The sequence below is a fragment of the Pongo abelii genome, chromosome 6, assembly GCF_028885655.2.
Source record: "Pongo abelii isolate AG06213 chromosome 6, NHGRI_mPonAbe1-v2.0_pri, whole genome shotgun sequence".
Lineage (NCBI taxonomy): Eukaryota > Metazoa > Chordata > Mammalia > Primates > Hominidae > Pongo > Pongo abelii.
This window is the reverse complement of record NC_071991.2, coordinates 68,771,632-68,794,557: the sequence shown is the minus strand read 5'-3', so window position 1 is coordinate 68,794,557 and position 22,926 is coordinate 68,771,632. Positions and strand designations below refer to the sequence as shown.

Genomic DNA, 22,926 nt, shown 5'->3' with positions numbered 1-22,926 from the left:
CATTTGGGTGTGAAAACAGGAAAGTCTGTTCCCGTTTAGGACCATGAGTTTCCAGGCTTGAGGATGGGGCCTTTGCCAGTGAACTGCCTTCTTCTATCCAGTAGTTCCCTGCCTCCTACCTGTATAAATTATATTGAACAATAGATACATAGTTAACTGATTAGTCTATAACATATTGAACTGTGTATATTTGATGAAAATAGCAAAAAGGAGGTGAATAGGGATAAAGGTGTACTGGATTAAGGAAATGACACCAGATGGCAAATTGCACCCACAGTAACAAATTAATTAAAAATGACAGGCAAGGAAGTTAATACAACAAACTCTATAAATACATACTTGCAGCTGGGTACAGTGGCTCACACCTGTAATCCCAGCACTCTGGGAGGGAGAGGCAGGCAAATCACTTGAGGTAAGGAGTTTGAGACCAGCCTGGCCAACATGGGGAAACCCTGACTCTACTAAAAGTACAAAAATTAGCAGAGTGTGGTGGTGAATGCCTGTAGTCCCAGCTACTTGGAGGGGTGAAGCAGGAGAATCACTTGAACCCAGGAAGCAGAGTTTACAGTGAGCTGAGATTGTGCCACTACACTCCAGCCTGGGCGATAGAGACTGTCTCAAACATTTTTTTTAATTTAAAATTTAAAAAAAAAGATATATATATATATATACACACACACACACATTTGCTCACTTTTCATCTTCTATAGATAGCAAAATATAAACTAATAATTATTAGGTTGGTACAAAAGTAACTGCAGTTTTTACCATTACTTTCGATGGCAAAAAATATAATGGATTGTTGGGTTTCTTACATAGATATAATATGCATAATAACAACAAAAAAGAGGAAAATAGAGCCATGTAATTTTTAAATATCTCACTGGAATTAAGGTAGTAAATTCTGAAGCAAATAAATGTTTGCATGTATACTGTAGGCCCTAGAGCAACCACTAACAATGAAACTGAAAAAATTAGAAAATATAAAGGAATTAAAGTATTACAATAAAAATTTTCACTTACTACAAAAGAAAGCAATAAGAGACATGAAAAAAGTAAACTAGCAGACAAATCTAATTATATATTAAAATGAATGGATCAAAAGGCAACAACTGTCAAACTGAATTTTTTTTAAATCTATCATATGCTGTCTACGAGACACAACTATGATTCAAAGACACAAATAGGTTGAATTTAAAAGATGTCCAAAATGCAAGCAAAAACGAACAAAGCTGAAGAAATAAACAATCCAACAATAGTTGGAAACATCAATATTCTACTTTCAGTAGTGGCTAGAACTAGGCAGATCAACATGGAAACAAAAGACCTGAAAAATACTATAAACCAAATAAAACTAACAGACATCTATTAAACATACCACCCAACAACAGCAGAATACCTATTTCAAGCGCACATGGAACATTCTCTAGAACAGACCATATGCTGGACCATAAAACAAGTTTTAAGAGGATCAAAAGCATACCAAGTATAGTCTCTTAGAATAGAATAAAATTAGACACAAAGTTGGAAACTCATTTATTCTTTTCTTTCTTTGTGGGGGGAGGCAAGGTCTTGCTCTGTCCCCCCAGGCTGGAGTACAGTGGCACAATCACAGCTCACTAATGCTTCAGCCTCCTGGGCTCAAGCAACCTGCCAGCCTCAGCCTCCCAAGTAGCTGGGACTACAGGCATGTGCCACCCCACCTAGCTAATATTTGATAGAGACAGGGTTTCACCATGTTGCCCAGGCTGGTCTCAAACTCCTGGGTTCAAGCAATCTGCCTGCCTTGGAGTCCCCAAGTGGGCATGGAGCAACCATGCCCAGCCAAAGTTGGGAATTTAAAGTATGTGGAAAATTAAAACTAAAAAAAAAAAAAAAAAAAGCCAAAGAAACCACTAGCAAACTTGAAAATACTTTTAAATTAAAACACAAACAATATGAAAATGTATGGGGTACAGCCAAAGCAGCCCTTTGAAGAAAATGTATAACCGTAAATGCCTATATAAAAAGATTCTAGACAAGTGTAATTTTCCACCTTAAGACACTGGGGGAAAAAAGAACTAAAATTAAGACAGACAAAGAGTAAACAAAAGAAATAAATTAGAGAACAGAAAAAGAAAAAAAGCCAAATATGGTTCTCTTATAAAATAACAGTTGAGCCTGGGCGCGGTGGCTCATGCCTGTAATCCCAGCACCTTGGGAGGCCAAGGCAGGTGGATCACTTGAGGTCAGGAGTTTGAGACCAGCCTGGCCAACATGGTGAAATCCTGTCTCTACTAAAAATACAAAAAATTATCCAGGCATGGTGATGCATGGCTGTAATCCCAGTTACTCGGGAGGGTGAGGCAGGGGAATCACTTGAACCCAAGAGGCAGTGGATGCAGTGAGCTGAGATGGCGCCACTGCATTCCAGCCTGGGCGACAGAGCAAGACTCCGTCTCAAACCAACAAAAACAGTTCACAACCTTTGACCAAAAAAAAAGGCAAATTAGTAAAATCGGAAGGTAGTGACATTTCTATCAACCTCAGAGAAATAAAAAGGAATACAAAACTACAAACTATATTCCAGCAAATTAGAAAAGTGATAAAATTAACAAATTCCTAGAAAGACAAGTAACCAAAATTAACTTGATAATAGAAAGTCTGAATAGACCTATAAAAAGGAAATTGAATTAGTAATTTAGAAACTTTTCACAAAGAAAAGCCAAGATCCAGAAGGCTCCACTGGTGAACTATGCCAAAAATTTAAAGAACAGTTAATACTAATTCCTCAAACTTTTCCATAAAAATAGAGAATGCTTCCCAACTCATTCTGTAAGACCAGTATTATCCTAATACCAAAAACAAACACAGCACAAGAAAAGAAAGCCAATTAGAAGTGTCTGTTCATGTCCTTCGTCCACTTTTTGATGGGGTTGTTTGTTTTTTTCTTGTAAATTTGTTGGAGTTCATTGTAGATTCTGGATATTAGCCCTTTGTCAGATGAGTAGGTTGTGAAAATTTTCTCCCATTTTGTAGGTTGCCTGTTCACTCTGATGGTAGTTTCTTTTGCTGTGCAGAAGCTCTTTAGTTTAATTAGATCCCATTTGTCTATTTTGGCTTTTGTTGCCATTGCTTTTGGTGTTTTCGACATGAAGTCCTTGCCCATGCCTATGTCCTGAATGGTAATGCCTAGGTTTTCTTCTAGGGTTTTCATGGTTTTAGGTCTAACATTTAAGTCTTTAATCCATCTTGAATTGATTTTTGTATAAGGTGTAAGGAAGGGATCCAGTTTCAGCTTTCTGCATATGGCTAGCCAGTTTTCCCAACACCATTTATTAAATAGGGAATCCTTTCCCCATTGCTTGTTTTTGTCAGGTTTGTCAAAGATCAGATAGTTGTAGATATGTGGCATTATTTCTGACAGCTCTGTTCTGTTCCATTGATCTATATATCTGTTTTGGTACCAGTACCATGCTGTTTTGGTTACTGTAGCCTTGTAGTATAGTTTGAAGTCAGGTAGCGTGATGCCTCCAGCTTTGTTCTTTTGGCTTAGGATTGACTTGGCGATGCGGGCTCTTTTTTGGTTCCATATGAACTTTAAAGTAGTTTTTTCCAATTCTGTGAAGAAAGTCATTGGTAACTTGAATCTGTAAATTACCTTGGGAAGGATGGCCATTTTCATGATATTGATTCTTCCTACCCATGAGCATGGAATGTTCTTCCATTTGTTTGTATCCTCTTTCATTTCATTGAGCAGTGGTTTGTAGTTCTCCTTGAAGAGGTCCTTCACATCCCTTGTAAGTTGGATTCCTAGGTATTTTATTCTTTTTGAAGCAATTGTGAATGGGAGTTCACTCATGATTTGGCTCTCTGTTTGTCTGTTATTGATGTATAAGAATGCTTGCGATTTTTGTACATTGATTTTGTATCCTGACATTTATGCAGCCAAAAAACACATGAAAAAATGCTCACCATCACTGGCCATCAGAGAAATGAAAATCAAAACCACAATGAGATACCATCTCACACCAGTTAGAATGGCAATCATTAAAAAGTCAGGAAACAACAGGTGCTGGAGAGGATGTGGAGAAATAGGAACACTTTTACACTGTTGGTGGGACTGTAAACTAGTTCAACCCTTGTGGAAGTCAGTGTGGCGATTCCTCAGGGATCTAGAACTAGAAATACCATTTGACCCAGCCATCCCATTACTGGGTATATACCCAAAGGACTATAAATCATGCTGCTATAAAGACACATGCACACGTATGTTTATTGCAGCATTATTCACAATAGCAAAGACTTGGAACCAACCCAAATGTCCAACAATGATAGACTGGATAAAGAAAATGTGGCACATATACACCATGGAATACTATGCAGCCATAAAAAATGATGAGTTCATGTCCTTTGTAGGGACATGGATGAAATTGGAAATCATCATTCTCAGTAAATTATCGCAAGAACAAAAAACCAAACACCGCATATTCTCACTCATAGGTGGGAATTGAACAATGAGAACACATGGACACAGGAAGGGGAACATCACACTTCAGGGACTGTTGTGGGGTGGGGGGAGGGGGGAGGGATAGCACTGGGAGATATACCTAATGCTAGACGACGAGTTAGTGGGTGCAGCGCACCAGCATGGCACATGTATACATATGTAACTTACCTGCACGTTGCGCACATGTACCATAGAGCCTAAAGTATAATAATAATAATAATAATCATAATAATAATCATAAAAAGAAAAAAAAAAAAAGAAAGCCAATTAGGGAGATTAGTTTGTAAACAATGCAAAAACAGATGCAAAAATTCTCAACAAGATACTTACAAACCCAATTCAGCAACATATAAAAAAGCATTATACACCATGACCAAGTGGGATTTATCCCAGGAATACCAGATCGGTTCAACGTATCAAAAAAAAATAGTCAATGTAATAAACCAAGTTAATAGAATAAAGGACAAACATATGAACATGTCAATAGGTGCATAGAACTCATCTGACAAAATCCAACACCCCTTTGTGAGAAAAGCACAAAAATTAGAAACAGAAGAGATCTTGCTCAACCTGAAAAAGAGTGTCTGTGAAAAATCCACAGTTAAGATCATGCTTACTGGTAAAATACTGAGTATTTTCCTTTTATGATCAAGAGTAAGCAAGGAAATCCACCGTTGGCCATTCCCAGTAAACACTGTAATGGGAGTCCTAGCTAGGATAATTAGGCAAGAAAATGTAATAAGCTATCCAAAAGAAGTAAAGCTATCTCTATTTGCAGATAGCATGATCCTGTATATAGAAGACACTAATGAAGTGTCTTCTAACTATTAGAAGAAGTGAGTTGTCAGCAAGGATACAGAGAACAAGCCTAGTATACCAAAAAAAAAAAAAAAAAAAAAAAAAAGTTTATTGCTAGTATATAGAAATACAACAATCCAAAAATGAAATTTAAAAAATTCACTCACAAAAGCATTGAGAAGGCCACTTAAGAGTAAATTTAATGAAGAAGTTCAGAAGTTACTACAAAAACTCCAAAAAAATGTCCTGGCTTCTAATGGCCAATGTCTCTACTTAGCTACTTTTACCCATTCCCTCTCAAATATGTCTCTACATTTAGTCTTCTTCTTTCTGTCCTGCCTTCTCAATTTCCAGTCTTCCATTTAATTATGCTTATTAATATACAAGTATGCCATGACTTCTGCCATCATTAAATCAATTCTTTTGATATACATCTTCTTCCAGCTAATAACAAGTTTCTTCACACAAGTATAAAGCCCAGCTCTGAATTATCTGTATAAGAGCACATCTCCAATTTCTGTCTTCCTATGCTTTCTGGAATCTATTTCAATCAGCCCATTATCGCCACACCACCACAAAAATACATTTAACCAAGGTCACCAATGACCCCCACGTTGCCAAATCCAATTAATAGTTCTTAGTCTTCTTGAGTGTTTGTTCACTTAGTTTTCAGAAATCATTCTCAACCACACCCTCTCATCTTCCAAACTAACTCCTAAGTCCTTACTTTCCCAGACTGTAAATGGTAAAGTATTCCAGAGCTGCATCCTCATACCTCTCTATTGTTAAATGGGAAAAAACTTAGACAAGTTTGCATTTTAATCGAGCTTGAGTAAACAAAATCAGCAAAACAAAAATGACTTGTGAATCACACAGCCCTCCAAACCAGAGCAGTTTTGGAGAACTCCAATAACATAATCTGACAGCATTTACAGGAAATGGAAGTGCTGTGTAGAGATGATTTAATAAGTTACAGCTCAATAGGTTATAGGTCCTCCTGCAATTAACTAATGCTCAGCTACTGAAGTTAAACTCTGTATTGGTTTGGTCTGTTATGCTTAGTTCAGGAGCCTAGTCAAAGTCAATGGCCTCCTATAAATTTTATTTAATACTATCTACAGTCATTCTATTAAGGACCACATGAAGTCCCATGATTTTAAACATCATCTACATGAGAACTTCCAAACCTATATATCCAGCCCAGAATTCTCTTGAATTCTGGATTTGCACTTCCAAATGCCCATTTAATATTTCCACTTAGTTCAAAATGCATACCTCTACTGCAACAAATTGAACTCAAAGTTTTGGTTTTACCCACTCCACAGCCTCCAAACCTGCTCCTACAGACGGCCATCTACGCAAACATGAACTCTATTCTTCCAGTTATTCTTGCCCAAAATCTTGAATGCTGTCCTTGATTTCTCCCCCACTCTTATAATTCAGTCCATCAGTAATCCAGTCCCTGTCAAAGTATTCCAAATCTGCCCACTTCTCACTGTCTCCGCTATCCAAGTCGAAGCCACCCATCCTCCCTCTGAGATTACTCCAGTAGCCTCCCAATTGGTATCTCTTTCATTCTTGTCCTTCCACAGTCTATTCTTCACAAAGCAATAGAACAAACCTGTTCATGATGAGTTAGATCATGTCTCTCTTCTGTTCAAAATCTTCCAAGAGCTTTCTATCTCAAAGAACTAGTCAAGTTCCCTCCATTTAATTCAACTTAAATCATGCTAAAAAATTCAGTTCCTCATTTCCACTAGGAGCATTTTAAGTACTCAATAGCCATGTGTGACTAGTAGCTTAGGTACTAGACAGTGGAGTTAGCCTATTTCCATCACTGCAGAATGTTTTATTGGACAGCAGTGCCCTAGAATGTTCACTCCATGACTGCTGTCTCTCCAGCACCTAGAAAAGCGCCTAACACATAGCAGGCACTCAGTAAATAAGGGTTACATTAGGGAATCAGTGTTGTAGGTCTTAGAGATACTGATTAGGCCACACAAATAAGTCAAAGTGTCACTTGGTAATACACATGTCTTCATGATATTTTACACAGCAGCAGCATCTGAAGAAATTTCAAGATGAGGTCAAACCAAATCCCATTCCCTCAGTAAGACACCTACCTTGCTTTGATAGAAGCACCCTGTATTTGTAGTCTACGAACAATGCAAGTCTCATTCATGCCACTTAATAGCTGTGTTATTTGGAACAAGTTCATCTCTGCTTAATTAATATTCTTTTCTATGAAATGAAAAATTTTAACCAGGTATTTTACTTCAGGCCCCTTCAGCTTTAGTACTATAATATTTTATGAAGAAAGCCCCCACATGTCAAAGCTTCCAATCCAACAATTCACTCTAAGTTCTCTCAATAGCCATCATACCCCTACAGAGTAATAGTTACGTGGTGGCGGTTTCCCAAACCAAAATAGAAATGTCAGCCTTACAAAACGGCAGAATATTATATCATCACCCATGCAGAAAACATCCATCTCAGTAGAGCGCATGGGCAAACAGTAATCTTAGATTCTTCATATTTCTGTCCTACTATCACACAGCTATCTAGTTCATATGATAGATTTATATTATCTGAAAGAGCTAGACAACCATATTCCAAGCACTATGCTTTGCATAATGAGGAATACGCAAAATGCAATCCTTGCTCTGAAAGGGTTCAGTTTCGGTGGGAGGGAGAGGGTAGATGCACCCCTTCCAGAGACCAGTTATTAAATGCTAAAATGCTACAAATACACTGTGAACTCGTTTCCCTCATCTCAGTTACTTGATGAATATAAGCCATTAATAAATTGCTTTTGGTATTTTAACCTCAGTTCCTATTATGAAAACTTCCTAATAGTTTCTCAATACTATATTCACTCATTTTTATGACTTTTAAAGAATTACGTAGTTTAAATAAAAACTTGAACACCCTCTCATACACCCAGCCTCCTCCCCTATCCAACAAACAGTGAAAAGCAGACAGGCTTACAATCTCTTTCCACCTGGATACTCCGAGTAAGAATCTCTTAATTACTCTATCTTTTCTCTAAAAAGTATCCTTGTACATCTTTAAACATTTCTTGACCACTTTTTTTGTACTATGTATAAAGAAAGAATCCTGTTTTAATGATTTCAACAAATAAGATAGAATTGCTCTTGTCAAGGATCTTAAAGTCTCATGAACATGACAGATTAGCAAGCCAACAACTATAAGACACAGTAATGCAAAATATTGGGGGTGGAGAGCCCCAAGTTCCAGAGCAAGGTGGGAGCCTCTAACCTCCTGAAGTGGTTCTCAAATACTTGCTGGATAGATAAGTGATTGAACAAACTACTTCTTAGAAAATATTAAAAATTACCTAATAGCTTAGAATGCATATATACACAGCAATATTAATATAAGAAAATTAAACAACAGAAGTGGTTTAAGAAGTATACTTAAGAACAGTAGGGAAAGGGACTTGATCTAGCAGTATGAAAAATTATTAGACAGCTATCTCAATAGTGACTATGACAGGGTACAAAAACAGACCAACAGCATGGAAAAGAGTCCCAACAGACCCACGCTCACATAGAAACTCAATATATGACAGAAGTGGCAGTGCAGGTCAGTGGAAAAGGGGACAATTATTCAATAAATGGTGCTAGGCAAAGAGTTACCTTTGTAGCAAAAGACAAAAGTGAAATCAACCCCTACTCAATCTGTAAACTCCAGAAAGAGATGTCCATGTAAAATTCAAAACTATAACACATTTTAAAAAAATGGTGAATATCTTCATGACTTCAGCGTAAGAAAAAAATTTTTAAACCAGGCAAAAACAAAAACCATAAACGAAGATGTTAGTGATTTTAAGTATATTAAGATAAAAAAATGCTTATTTATCAAAACACATTGTGATTAAGTATTCCAGATGGAAGAAAATAGTTATAAAACACAGCATGCACTGGCCAAAGTATTAGTGTCCAGAATATGTAACTCCTACAAGTCAAAAGCTTAAAAATAAAAATAGGGTAAATTCTTACACAGGTATTTCAATAAGAATATTTAAAGCCCATAAATATAAAAAGATGCCCAACCTATTAACAAAATGCTAAATTTAAACTACAAAGAGAAAGCATTTTCCAGTAAATAGATTGGAGGAGAGTCTAACTATATCAAGTAATGGTGAGGACTAGGGCAACTTGAACTTGTTTTATGTTACTGATGAGTATAATTCAAGACAAGTTTGGAAAATAATTTGGCATCATCTAGTAAAGCTGATAACCTACATATGTCAGAACTGTAGAGAAATCCTTGCACATGGGCACAAGATACATAATAATGTCCATACTAGTAATGTTTACATCAGCAAAAAATTAGAAAACAAATGTCCATGACTTGTAAAATGAATTATGGTATATACAGTAGTGATTATGAACAAACTATAGCTGCGTAGACTTATATGAATAAATTTCCCCAAATATACTGTGCAAAGTAAGTATGCTGTCAAAATATATGCAAAGCATGTTTTAAAATCATATAAACATAGCCAAAACATTCTTTAGGAAAAGATGTTACACAACTAAAGAGAAAAGCAAGACAACAAGAAAAACAAAGTTTGGGTAATGTTTATTCATTGGGGGGATTAGATAAGACTTGGGAGGAGATAGTTTCAATGTGACTGGTGATGTTCTAATTATACCAGTAGTAGACACAGAGGTATCCAAAGTTCTTCAGTAGTTTTTTAAAATTCAGAATGTGTATTCATGGGTTCCCACCTTGATTACCAAAAACTAGCTTCAAGAGCAGAAACCATCCATATTTCAGATACAATTCTGGCAGGATTGGTAAATTCCACAAATTACTAGGTTCTTGTCTATGAAAGACAGAATATCAGATGGGAAAGTAGTACAACAAGAAGAGAGATCAAAGCAAAAGGTGACAAAAAGCTTCAGGCATCTTAAACTAAAGGCCCATGAAAAGAGATCACAAGTGAAAATAACTTCTTGGCTGACTCCATCACTTGCCTTGCCATCTTCTATAAACAGATACAGAAAATGCTCATGTTAAAAGGCATATATTCCACAGCTGTCTTTACGTTAAGAGACTTCTGTTCACAAACAAACATGCAATGAATCCTCAATTTTGTGATGTTTTCTGAAATTCAAAGTATCAAAATTATGACAAGTATAAACAAGCTGGTTAGTGGCCTGCTAGGCACATCTCCCTGGGAAGCTTGTTGTAGGAGGCATCATTCCTGACTTATCAAGTACAAATGTCTCCCCAAGTACTAGTAATAAGCCCTGAATGGAAGCTTAACAGCTCAGCACCAACCTCAGTGATTACTTGTCTCTCAAGCTAATCTATAACCATATTTCCACATGTCACTGCGTGGAAATCATTGATACAAATCATAAAATGTGGAATAATAAACCCCACCTCTACTGTTTGCTTTATTGTATAATACTATGATGCATCCATACAGCAGGCACTAACATGCATTTCTCCTCGGGCAACTGCATTCTAGCTAATTATAACAATGTACAACAGAAATCCTCCAACCATATAATTATGATTTTAGTTAGGCAAGTTGTCTTTATTGAAAGGCTTAATCAGTGTTTGCAGAAAGGCATCTCTAAAGCTAATCATTGGGAATTATAAGATTGAATATTTCACATTTTTAATCATAGAATACTTCTAATCTCCTTCTGACAAATAAATTGAACTGACCTAATTTGCCCAATATAGAAATAGAGATATCTTAGAAAAATCTTTAATGATATTACTGTAGTACACCACTAAAAGTGGATATGCAGCAAAAAGGAATAGAGAGGCCTTCATTTTACATTCCACCTATAAATTCCTAAAATTTCAATAGTACCATTTATCCTAATTATAACATGATTGGGAATATACTAGGATGTTAAACATTATTTCATGTTAAACCATAGATACACTCATCTGTCTTTAACCTACCCTTTTCCCAACTTCCTTTGAAAGTAATTCATAGAACAGAAACACAGAAGTGGGTAATTTGAAATAATTAAAGCAAAGCAAACGCTTTTTCCCATAGTAGCTTCCCCAACATCAAAAATAGATCAAGTTTCACCTCATTCCCATAGCACTTCAGAGAATAGGTCAGTCCTTGCTCCAGGCTTTACCCTTTGTCGAAATAAACGTGGGTTTCCTCATGAACCAGAACTCACTGCTTTCTCACAAGTAAAACTTCTTTAGATCTAGGATTTAAACAAGTATCAAAGTTTCTCTAGAAGACAATACTACGGTATCCAATAAGCCAGGCAAAAAACATTATCTTATCCCCATGCAGAAGCCAGGAAAAAATCATTATCTTACCCCCACGCATGAATAAACCCTGACCCGAAGTATATTGATTACAATGGACAAGGACAAGTGGTTATTAGTCATGGTCAATCCTACTTAAATATCACATTTCCAAATACAGAGTTCAAAAATCTGCCAATTGATCGGGAAATGCAAATCAAAACCACAATGTGATAACACCTTACTCCTACCAGAATGGCCAAAACCAAAACCTAAAAAACCGTAGATGTTGGTGTGGATATGGTAAAATGGAATACTTCTACACTGCTGGTGAGAATATAAAATAGTACAACCACTACAGAAAACAATGTAGTGAGAAGATTTCTTTAAAAACTAAGAGTAGAACTACCATTTGATCCAGCAGTCCCTCTAGTGGGTATCCAGTCTGAGGAAAAGAAGTCATTGTACAAAAAAGATACTTACACATGCACGTATGTAGCAGCACAACTTGCAACTGCAAAATATGGAACCAGCACAAATGCCAACCAGTCAATGGGTGGATAGAGAAAACTGATGCATGTGTGATGGAATACATTTGTATAACATACATGTGACAGAAAACGTGTGACATACATGTGACGGAAGACATGTGACATGCGTGTAACTAAAGATGGGTGGCACGTGTGATGAATATGTTATACATATGTGACACATAATGGAAGATAACACGTGAAAGCACATGTGTGACAAAAATGTGACATATGTGTAATGAAAAACAACTGTGACATGTGACAGAAGACACGTGTGACACTGCTGACACGTGTGACATGACTGACATGGAATTGACACGTGTGAAACATGTGCCAGAAGAAACGTGTAACACGTGACACATGGGACAAATGTGAGAAAACACGTGTGATGTGTAAGACACACGTATGAAATAAGACATATGGATACACAACTGACAAGTTAGAGATGCTTGTCTGACACATCAAAATGCCAATGACAACACATTATCAAAACGTGATGGACGTGTGACATGACACGTATGTAATACATACACATAACTGACATGTACACAAAACATGACTAACACAAGACACGAGGGTGACACAAATGTGACATGTAACTGACACGTGATGGACATGTGTGACATGACCAACACGTGTTACAGGTGACTGATATGTGTAACACGTGTGACACGTGACAGATGTGACAAGTAACTGACACGTAACGGACATGTGACAGACACGTGTAATATGTGATGTAACATGTGACACGTGACATGTGACTCATGGCTGACATGTAACAGAAACATAACTGACACATAACATGTGAATAACGTGACATGATCAACACAACACGTGATTGACAAATGTGACTGATGTGACCAATTTGACAAATATATGAAACGTGTGGCAGGTGACTGACATGTGACACATGACTGACACGTGTGTGACACGTGACAAATGACTGACATGACTAGGACATCACTGACAAACATGTGACTGACATGTGATACATGACTGACATGTGACCAAGGTTTCAGACGTGACTGACGCGAATGACATGATTGGCACGTGAACAACACGTCACTGACATGATCGGCACATGTTTAACATGTGACTGACAAAATCCACAAAGGATCAACACGTGATCGTCACGTGGTCAACACGTAACACTTGTGTAACACGTGACCAACGTGTGACCAAAGCATGTTTGACGTGTGACCAACACGACTGGCAGGTGACTGACACATGATTGACACATTTGACATGTGACTTACTTGCCATTTACCTTACCACCTAACATGTGACTGATGTGACTGACACATGATCAACACGTAATCAACATGTGTCACAGATGACTGACATGACCAGGGTGTGATTGACACGTGAACAATATTATTAACATGAGTGACAGGTGATTGACATTATTGGCACTTGACTGACACATGACACATGAATGATGCAACTGACACATGATCGGCCTGTGACCTACATGACACGTGATCAAGACATGATCTACATGTAATCATCACGTGACCAACACGTGACTTACACGTGACACATGACCAGTGCATGATTGACAGGTAATTCACGTGATAAACACATGATCAACACGTTATCAACACGTGTGTGACATGTGACCGAGGCGAGACCAGGGCATGATTGACATGTGACTGATGTGACTGACATAAGTGATTCACACATGATTGACATGACCGAGGTTTGTGACATGTGACTCATGCGTGTGACTGACACGATTGGCACATGACATATCATTGACACGTGATTGGCACGGATCCAAAACGTGACTGACACATGATCAACACGAGTGATACGTGATCAAGTGATCAACACGTGTGGCACGTGACCGACGTGTTGCTAGTGTGATTGACACATCAACACTACTGACGTGACTGAAACATGGACAGCTTTGTGACACGTGACACGTGACTGACACAATTGGCATGTAATCAACACGTGGGTGACACGTGACCAACGCTTAACCAATGCCTGACATGTGACCAACACATGACACATGACTGACACTTGACACGTGATTAACATGATTGACACGTGACCAACACGTTTGACACATGACTAATGCGATTTACACAATTGGCATGTGACGAACAGGTGACTCACATGTGATTGACGTGATCAGCACATGTCCAACACGTGACTGACATGTGATAGAGTCGTTACTGACGTGATCACAATCAACACGTGACACCTGACCAGCCCGTGGCCAGGTGATTGACACATGACTGACATGACTGACATGTGACCAACAGGTTTAGGACAGGCGACAAGTGATTCACGATTGGTGCATGACCAACACGTGACTGACACGTGAGACGTGATCGTCACATGGTCAGCACGTGACATGTCACCAACACGTGACCAAAGCATGATTGACACATGAACATGTGACATGACATGATTCACAGGATTGACACATGACCAACGCATTTGTGACACTAGACACGCAATTGACAGGATTGAATCACGTGTCCAACATGTGACTGACACAATACACATACGAATGTGTGATCAACACGTGTGACACGTGACCAACACGTGACCAGAGTGTGATTGACACATGGCTAACATTGGTATGTGACACATTTGTGACTGACATGATTGAAGTGATTGGTATGTGACCGACACCTTCATGACATGTGACAAGCAACTTACACGATTGGCACGTGTCCAACACGTGACTGATACGTGATTGACAAGATTGACGTGTGATCAACACGTGACTCTTGACCAATGCATGACCAGAGCATGATTGACACGTGACTGACACGAGATTGACATGACTGACATGTTTGTGACTGACGTGATTGAATCAATTGGCATGTGACCAACACGTTTGTGACATGTGACAAGCAACTTACATGATTGGCACATGTCCAACACGTGACTGACATGAGATTGACACATAATTGACATGTGATCAACGTGTGACACGTGGCTGATGCATGACCAGTGACACGTGACCAACACGTGAGCAACATGACATGACTGACATGATTGACATGTAACTGACGTTTGTCACAAGTGACAAGTGATTGACATGATTGGCACATGACCAACACGTGACTGACACTTGATCGTCACGTGATCGACACGTGTGGCGCATGACACCTGATTGACACATGACTAACACGTGACTGATGTGATTGACTTGTGATCGTTACGTGATCAACACGTGTGACAGGTGTGTTATGTGACCATATGTGACACGTGACTGACATGGCTTACATGTGAAACGATTGACACGTGAATATTTGACACGTGACTGACTCGCGAATGACATGATTAGCACAAGATGAATACTTAACACGTGATTGGCACGTGATTGACAACGTGTATGACACGACTGACACGTGACTGGAGTGTGATACCTGAACAGATGACCAACATGATTGACACGTGATTGACATGATTGACCTGATGACACGTTTGTGACATGTCACAGACACGATTGAAACATGATTGGTACGTGTCCAACACGTGGCTGACAAGATCTACACATGATCAACACGTGATTGTCACATCACCTGTGTGACGTTACCGATGAGACACGGAGCATGACACTTGACCAACACCTAATAGACACGTGATTGACATAATTGACACATGACCAACATGTTTGTGACACACTGACCTGGTTGACAGGACTGGCACGAGTAACAGGTGACTGAAACGTGATCGACTTGTTATCAACACTTGTGTGACACATGACCAACACCTGATTGACCCGTGACCAACATGTATAACACCCGAACGACACATGACTGGCACGTGATTGACACTACTGACACTGACATGATTGACACATGACTGACACATTTGTGACACGCAATTGACACGACTGGCACGTGACCAACACAACACGATCACGTGATCGAGTCATTGACACGTGACTGACACGAGATACATAACCAACTGGTGTGTGACACGTTACAAGTTTGTGACACGTGACCGACACGTGACATGGCACATGACCAATATGTGTGATGGAAGATGTGGACACATGCCCAACATATGCCCAACCCATGCCTGACACGTGTGTGACATTTATAAAAGTTATACATTTGTAATTGCAGTTTTAATTAAACGATACAACTACCAAATGAAGAGACACAGGGTGAGGTCTGGGGGAATCCTAAAGCTTTCATGCCTTGTCTCCATGGAATCAGGGTACACCACCCTCCCAGCACAGCCCTGTGTTCAATAACCAGGTAGCTCTCCTGGACCAGGGTCCAGAGTTTGAGGTTTCATGCTAGAGGCATGACTAATTCAATCACTGGCTACCTGGTTGAACTCAATCTTCAGTCCCCTTCCTATCCCCAGAGGCTGAGCTGGTTCAAAGCCTCTAATCACATTATTTCATCTTTCTGGTGACCAGCCCACTTCCTAAATCATGTCTTCTCATTAGCATAAGCTCAGGTGTAATCCAAGGAGCTCATAAATAGACTCTCCTGTTACTTCAGGAATCCCAGAGATTTAGAGTCTTCCTCCCAGGAACCTGGAATAAAGAGCCAATTATTTATTATTTAACAGACTGAAATGCACATTTAATATGGGAATTAGGTAGTCACAGGTGATTTTGGAAAGAATGGTCAGAGGAAAAAGTAGCCAGACTGCTATGATTTATAACATAAATTAGGGGTATGCAAGGTGAGAAATGTGTGAGAAGTTGATCACCAACAAGAGCATAAAATGACTAGAGGTGCTGGAGTACAAAGCTGAGGTAAGAAGGATATACAAGTAACTTAGAAAATGTCTTCTTCCACCAGCAGCAATACTTAGGAGGTTGCTTTGCTGATGCAGTCTCATTTGAGTCATCCTATTGTTAGTGTTCTTATAGTCAATGTAATATTTAACGTGTTGGTCCTTCTTAAAATTATTCTCACTTACCTTTGATTTCTTCACATTCCAACTTACTTTACTCTTTCCAACATTTCCCTTATAACAAAGTCCTCATTGCCACTTCTTTATCTGACTTAATTACGCAGAAATATACAAGTCCTTCTGACTTAGAAAAGATTACGGACCTCTAATTTTGGTAATATGGTAGACTGGGTATCTTGAAACACCTCTTTCATTTAAAAAAAATATATAGGAGAGAATTTTACAAACAGCCTTTTCAGAGTATGTCTGGACTCAACCAATCACCTAAGAGTGAACAACCTGATAGTTAGAAATCAGAGAAATAAGACGGCAGAGATGCCTTTGGTTAACAAGAGGCTTTAGTTTTAACAGATGAGGAAGAATGAGGACTAAGACCTTAAGCGTGTGCTACTTGATTAGAACTGTAATTTCCACACTAAGACCCATAAAAGGGAAAGTCCCTCATTTAAAAGGTAGCTGGGGCAGGGGAGGAGAGACACCCACAAGTGAAGGAAAACAGCAAGCAAAATTATCTTGGCTTGGGATCTTGAAGGGCAGGGACAGTTTTCCCTGAGAAGTTACAACAGTAAGCTTGGCTTCATGTGAGTTTAGAGTTTCATTTAACATTACCACAGAATCTATAAAACTCCAAGCCAAGAATTAATGTAAAGTTGTTCCAAGCTAGTAAAGCCCCTGGGATCCCTGGCAGAAGGAACAAAAATCCATGCCTCAGAAACACACCCTTATCCCGTGTTCACAGAACTCCTGATGATAAAGTCTTGCCAAACATGGACTTACAATCCAAATTATAAAACAAAGGAGGAAACAAATTATGAACAAAAGTAAACAGAAACGAAGAGTTAGTGAATTAAACTACCAAGAAGTACTATTGGCTGTAGTGTATAAAGTATTATGTTCAGAGCTTAAAAGGCAATAGAAGATAAAAAACAGAAAGGAGATTAATCATACATGATAAGGGACAAAATGGGACTCCAAATAATTTTAAAATGTTTGTTTTAAAAGTCCTTAAATGGGATACTAGACAGAGCTAAAAAAAAAAAAATGAGAAATTGGAAACAAGTTACCTAGGATGCGGCATACAAAAACAGCAATATGAAAGAGAACTTAGGACACACAAGGACTGGATAAGAGTGTATCATAGATACAGTATACATAAGGTAAGGGGAAAAGAGTTGTCAGGACCAGAAATTGGGCAGAATCAATATTTAAATTAGATAATTATTCAGATTTTTCTAGAATAAAAATATGAATCAATGTTCATAAAGGACAATAAATCCAAAGCAAGGGAAAAAGTCTATACAGACACATCACAGAGACTAACACATAGGAAAAATAAATTATCTTAAAAGCATTCAGAGAGAAAAGGCAAATTACTTCCAAAGGATTACAATTAGGTTGGTTAGACTTCCAAAAAGCAATATAAAAGCCAGGAGACAGTGACATAACCTAATTTCAAAATAGTGAGCGGGGGGAAAAAACAATTGTAGACTTAGAATTTTATACCCAGAAAAACTATCATCATTAACATAAGACAGAAACAATCGTGATGGAATTTTGCTCCCGACCTTATGGAAGCCATCTTGCCTCCCTGTAGGGCCTGACAATGTAATACAGGCAAAAAGAAAAACTGGGTCCTTGTGATGCTTTTGAGCTCTACAACCTTAATGCCAGCCTTAATCGTGGACATCTGAGTCTCTTGAGGCATTCTCTTTACCAGTTTAAGTTTTTTCAATTAAGCAAAATGGAACGTCAGTTAAAATAGTTATTGTTAGCATACATAACCCACCCCTCCCTAAAGATAATCACAGTGTAGCTTGTTCAGAAAATGTGTGTGAAGGGGACCTTTAGGTAGAACCTGAAAATTAATATCTAGGAAGAAAAATAATCAGTTAAGGAGTCTGTAGAAAACTATCTAAGACAACAAAAGGCAATGAGTTAAAAGGAGGCCTGGAAAATAGTCTGAACAGTGTGTGACTGCATTTATGTTTTTATGATTGTAAGTCAGTACAGTGTGAGAGAACTGGCAGGACGTAGTACCTGGAGTTAACTGAGAATACTGGGACACTATCCTAATTGTTTTAAGAAAATCTAAAACAAACCAAAAAGATTACAGGATGTCTGCAATGAACAACTACATGACTAAGAGCAGACTCTTCCAGATTAGCTGAATCTAGCCTTGAGCTCTTTTACAACTCTCAAAGTTGTAGATAACCAATAGCAATGCAAAACAATTCTTGCCTATAAACATGCAAATGAATTCTGTCTATTGGAGTTTCAATTGACTCCCTCATAAAAAAGCCAGTTTTCTGTTTTAATTCACTTCAACATACCTTTTTACTTTGTATAAATAAGTGTTTTTCTGGATTCAACTTTGAACCAGTTGTAACATCTGTCTGGTTCTCTCATTAATAAACTTGAAAAAATTCTTAAACATGGATGTATATAAAACTCATGATTTTACCCTTTATGTTTTAACACCAACAAAAACAAGGCAATATTTCTAAAAGAAACTGTATTTCTGAGGTTTACTTAAATAAGTTGTAAAGTTTTGTTCTGAACCAGCTTCTTAATCTAATCAGAAAATTACAGATTTCACTGAAATATAGTTTGTTTCATTTAAGATGCATTATGTGATTAAATCTTACAAATTATATTCTAAGAAACAATCTAATAGGAACTCCCTCAAATCTGCAAAAAGTAACTGCTATGTATTTTAATATGTTCTATTAAATCACATGTAAGACAATGATATCCTTAGCATATTAATTGGAGCAAGATAAAAGGCTTCTTTTGCCTTTCACGACATACTCTCAGAAGAATGACTTCATGGACAATATCTCAGAAATACTTTCTGCTTATTACTCAACAACAACAAAAAAATCGCAAATGTGTACAATTGTTATAGTGAGCTTAAGTGAATTTTCCAAAAGGTAACACAGGCAAAAAAAAAATTGTGTATAATATGCGTTGGAATAAATGTCCATCTACCAAATTGTATTGTCATCCCTAAGAACTTTTCCAAATGTGCAAAATTTACTCAAATTCTTAAGTTGTAAATCCTGTGCTTCTTTATGCCTTCTCACCACCCTTGCAACTGATTACCTTGCCTCTACCACAATTAAGCACTCTGGAGAAGAGGAAGGAGTCAAGGGGGAAGCACAAGATCCAGGGGAAAGTTTTGTGGTCATTAATGGTTCCTGGACCACAAGTTTCACTACCTTAAATACCATTTATCCTTTTGTTTAAATGCAAATCAAAATATTTCATTTGGTCTATGAAATTCTTATACAGTTTTAAAGTGAAATTCATGTTGCAGAAGGAAGAGATGAAGTTAGGGAAAATTTCCTATGGCAATTCAAATACACATGGGTTATTGAAGTTATAGACTGTCTTTCCTAAATAGGTTTTAAAGAGAAAAAAAAAAAAAACAGCTTCTGGGCACCCAGATGGCTAAGAAGGCTTGCCTCCTGTTGGCCTATAATCTTAAAGGAAACTATTACATAGATGTTATAATTCATCTTAAAATAATACCCTTTAAGCACTTAGTATTAATACCCTTTAAGCACTTAGTATTCTAATAGTTAACATAATTTCCAATCCTAAAATAACCTTACAAGTATTATTTTTTATATTTTCACAGGTAGGGAAAATGGACTCAAAGTTAAAAACACGACATCACTAGTAAATAAAAAGACAGATTTGGACCTAGGTCTGTCCAACTTCATAGCCTATTTCTATTATACAATACCATCGCTTTGCAATAAATTTCACTAAGTCTCCAATTTAGACTGCAAAAAAGTTTAGTATCTATTACCATATTTATATAATTTTACTTGGTAACAGAAGGAAAAAAATAAACATGCTCCAAAGATTACAATAGGTCTTTTGCTATCCTGTGTTTATTTTGGTGAAGCAAATGGAAACAATTGTCATCTCAAGATGATTTACTTTAAGGGCTATGAAAATCTTATATAGTATATACTAGAAAACAAACCACTTCTGAAACTAACACAAAATTGAGTACAATGGACCATATTATACATATCCTTTACTTTTGAGAGACTTCTCAGGCATTTTTAATATAACTGCCTTTTAATTTTCATTAAAGTTTCATTTATATCTATACTGTAATAACATTAATACATTCTTCTCCAAATACCTCATATCACATTATGGTAGATGACTATAGCAAAAGATATGTTCCAGAACAGTCTCAATCTATAAAGTTACTACAACAAATCACCATAACATCTTTAGGTTATCATGTACATTTTAAATAATTTGACATTTAAACAGAATTGAATCAAAATTCAGCAAATGAACCACACTACAGTCCTTGTCCCTTCTATCTAGACTCAAGTAAAAAGACTTACCCCGTGTTCCTTAGCAGCTGTGACAACTTTAAGAAGGACATCTTCCTTAACAAATGGTCTCACAGCATCATGGATAATCACTACTTCTGGCTTAGAGAGTTTAGAGTTGATCTGATCCTCTGCCAGTGCTTTTAGTCCATTGAAAATTGACCTGTGGCGGGTCACTCCAGCTTCAACCAGTGAGATGCGTTTATGCTGATACTTCTGAATAATACTTTTCATTACTTCCATGTTCTCTCCAGTTACTGCCACAACAATGTCCTTTATCCAACATACTCTAAATGGAAAGTACATGTACAATTCGTAAGTTAATTCTTAGACAACTAAAGTGAGTAACAGAAAATTGAATCACTAGTATCGGTATATTTACATAGGGAGATTAAAAACTGCAAGTTAATAAATCAGTTTTATGCATTCTTATTAGGTCCAGTAAAGAGGTTGACAAAAAAGAATCAGTGAGCATTTAACACTATAGCTCTAGACAGTGTTTCATATTATGTAGAATATCTTACATGATATAGTAAATGTACATAGTATATAGTACTACCAGATGTCATTTTTTACTTAAATTTGAATAATTAGAATATAGATTGTATGAAAAAATAGTCTATAGTTGGGATATGCTTTTAAATTTTTCCAAATACTTTTCCCTTCAATTAGACAATTCAAAGCACTTTTGAGATCCAAAAGTTGACTGTCTCTTTCAAGAATTCCACCAAGTTGGCAGCCAACCACTTGAATACCAACAAAGCTGGAAAACTTAGCTAACACAAGCCTTGCTAAACACGTACCTTAAATGGGAGAAACCATAATAATTAATATTGTAGCAATAAGGTTTAAGTAAAGTGGAAAAGCTTACAATTCATGAAATAGGATTTTTCTATTGAGTCATATACAAAGCATAAAGCAATGTTTCTCTTGTAAAACATTTTCAAGACAGAGTCTCACTCTGTGCCCCATGCTGGAGTACAGTGGCACCATCTCAGTTCACTGCAACCTCCGCCTCCTGGGTTCAAACTATTCTCGTGCCTCAGCCTCCCAAGTAGCTGGGATTACAGGCACCCGCCACCATGCCCAGCTAGTGTTTGCATTTTTTTAGTAGAGATAGGGTTTCACGATGTTGCCCAGGCTAGTCTTGAACTCCTGACCTCAGGTGACCCACCCGCCTCGGCCTCCCAAAAAGTTGGGATTACAGGCGTGAGCCACCAAGCCCAGCCTGTAAAACATTTTCTTAAAGGACCTACTGACATAGTAGACTGCAAGTAGTCCACATTACCAAGTTGCTGCTGCATTAGAGTCTGGCAGACTTGTCTGGAACACCAGTGCTAATGGAGGCAAGCGTCACTGTAGACTCAATATACCACAGCCCAAAAGCCCAAACCAAGACAACGGTGTCTGACCCATGATACCAATTCTGAACAAAGACTTAATTTTTAATTCTTAGCCTATGAGATCCTATACTTTCATGCTAAAACAGTTAAATCTTTAGAATATTTTTAAAGATATGGAAGGGCCTGAAAATTACTGCATAAAGATTACCTTTACTGAAAAATGAAGTTAACATTGGGTTGCC

General features: G+C 37.6%; 1 protein-coding gene across 10 annotated transcripts in view; it reads right to left on the bottom strand.

Moving 5' to 3' along the window:
- The window catches only part of CRPPA (CDP-L-ribitol pyrophosphorylase A), a 329,262-nt gene that overhangs the window by 292,183 nt on the left and 14,153 nt on the right, over positions 1-22,926 (bottom strand). For all 10 annotated transcript variants that reach the window (XM_054559423.2, XM_054559425.2, XM_054559421.2 and 7 more), the window contains exon 2: positions 21,354-21,630. In XM_054559423.2, coding sequence (XP_054415398.1) covers positions 21,354-21,630 — 277 coding nt within the window. The remainder of the gene's footprint in view (positions 1-21,353; positions 21,631-22,926) is intronic.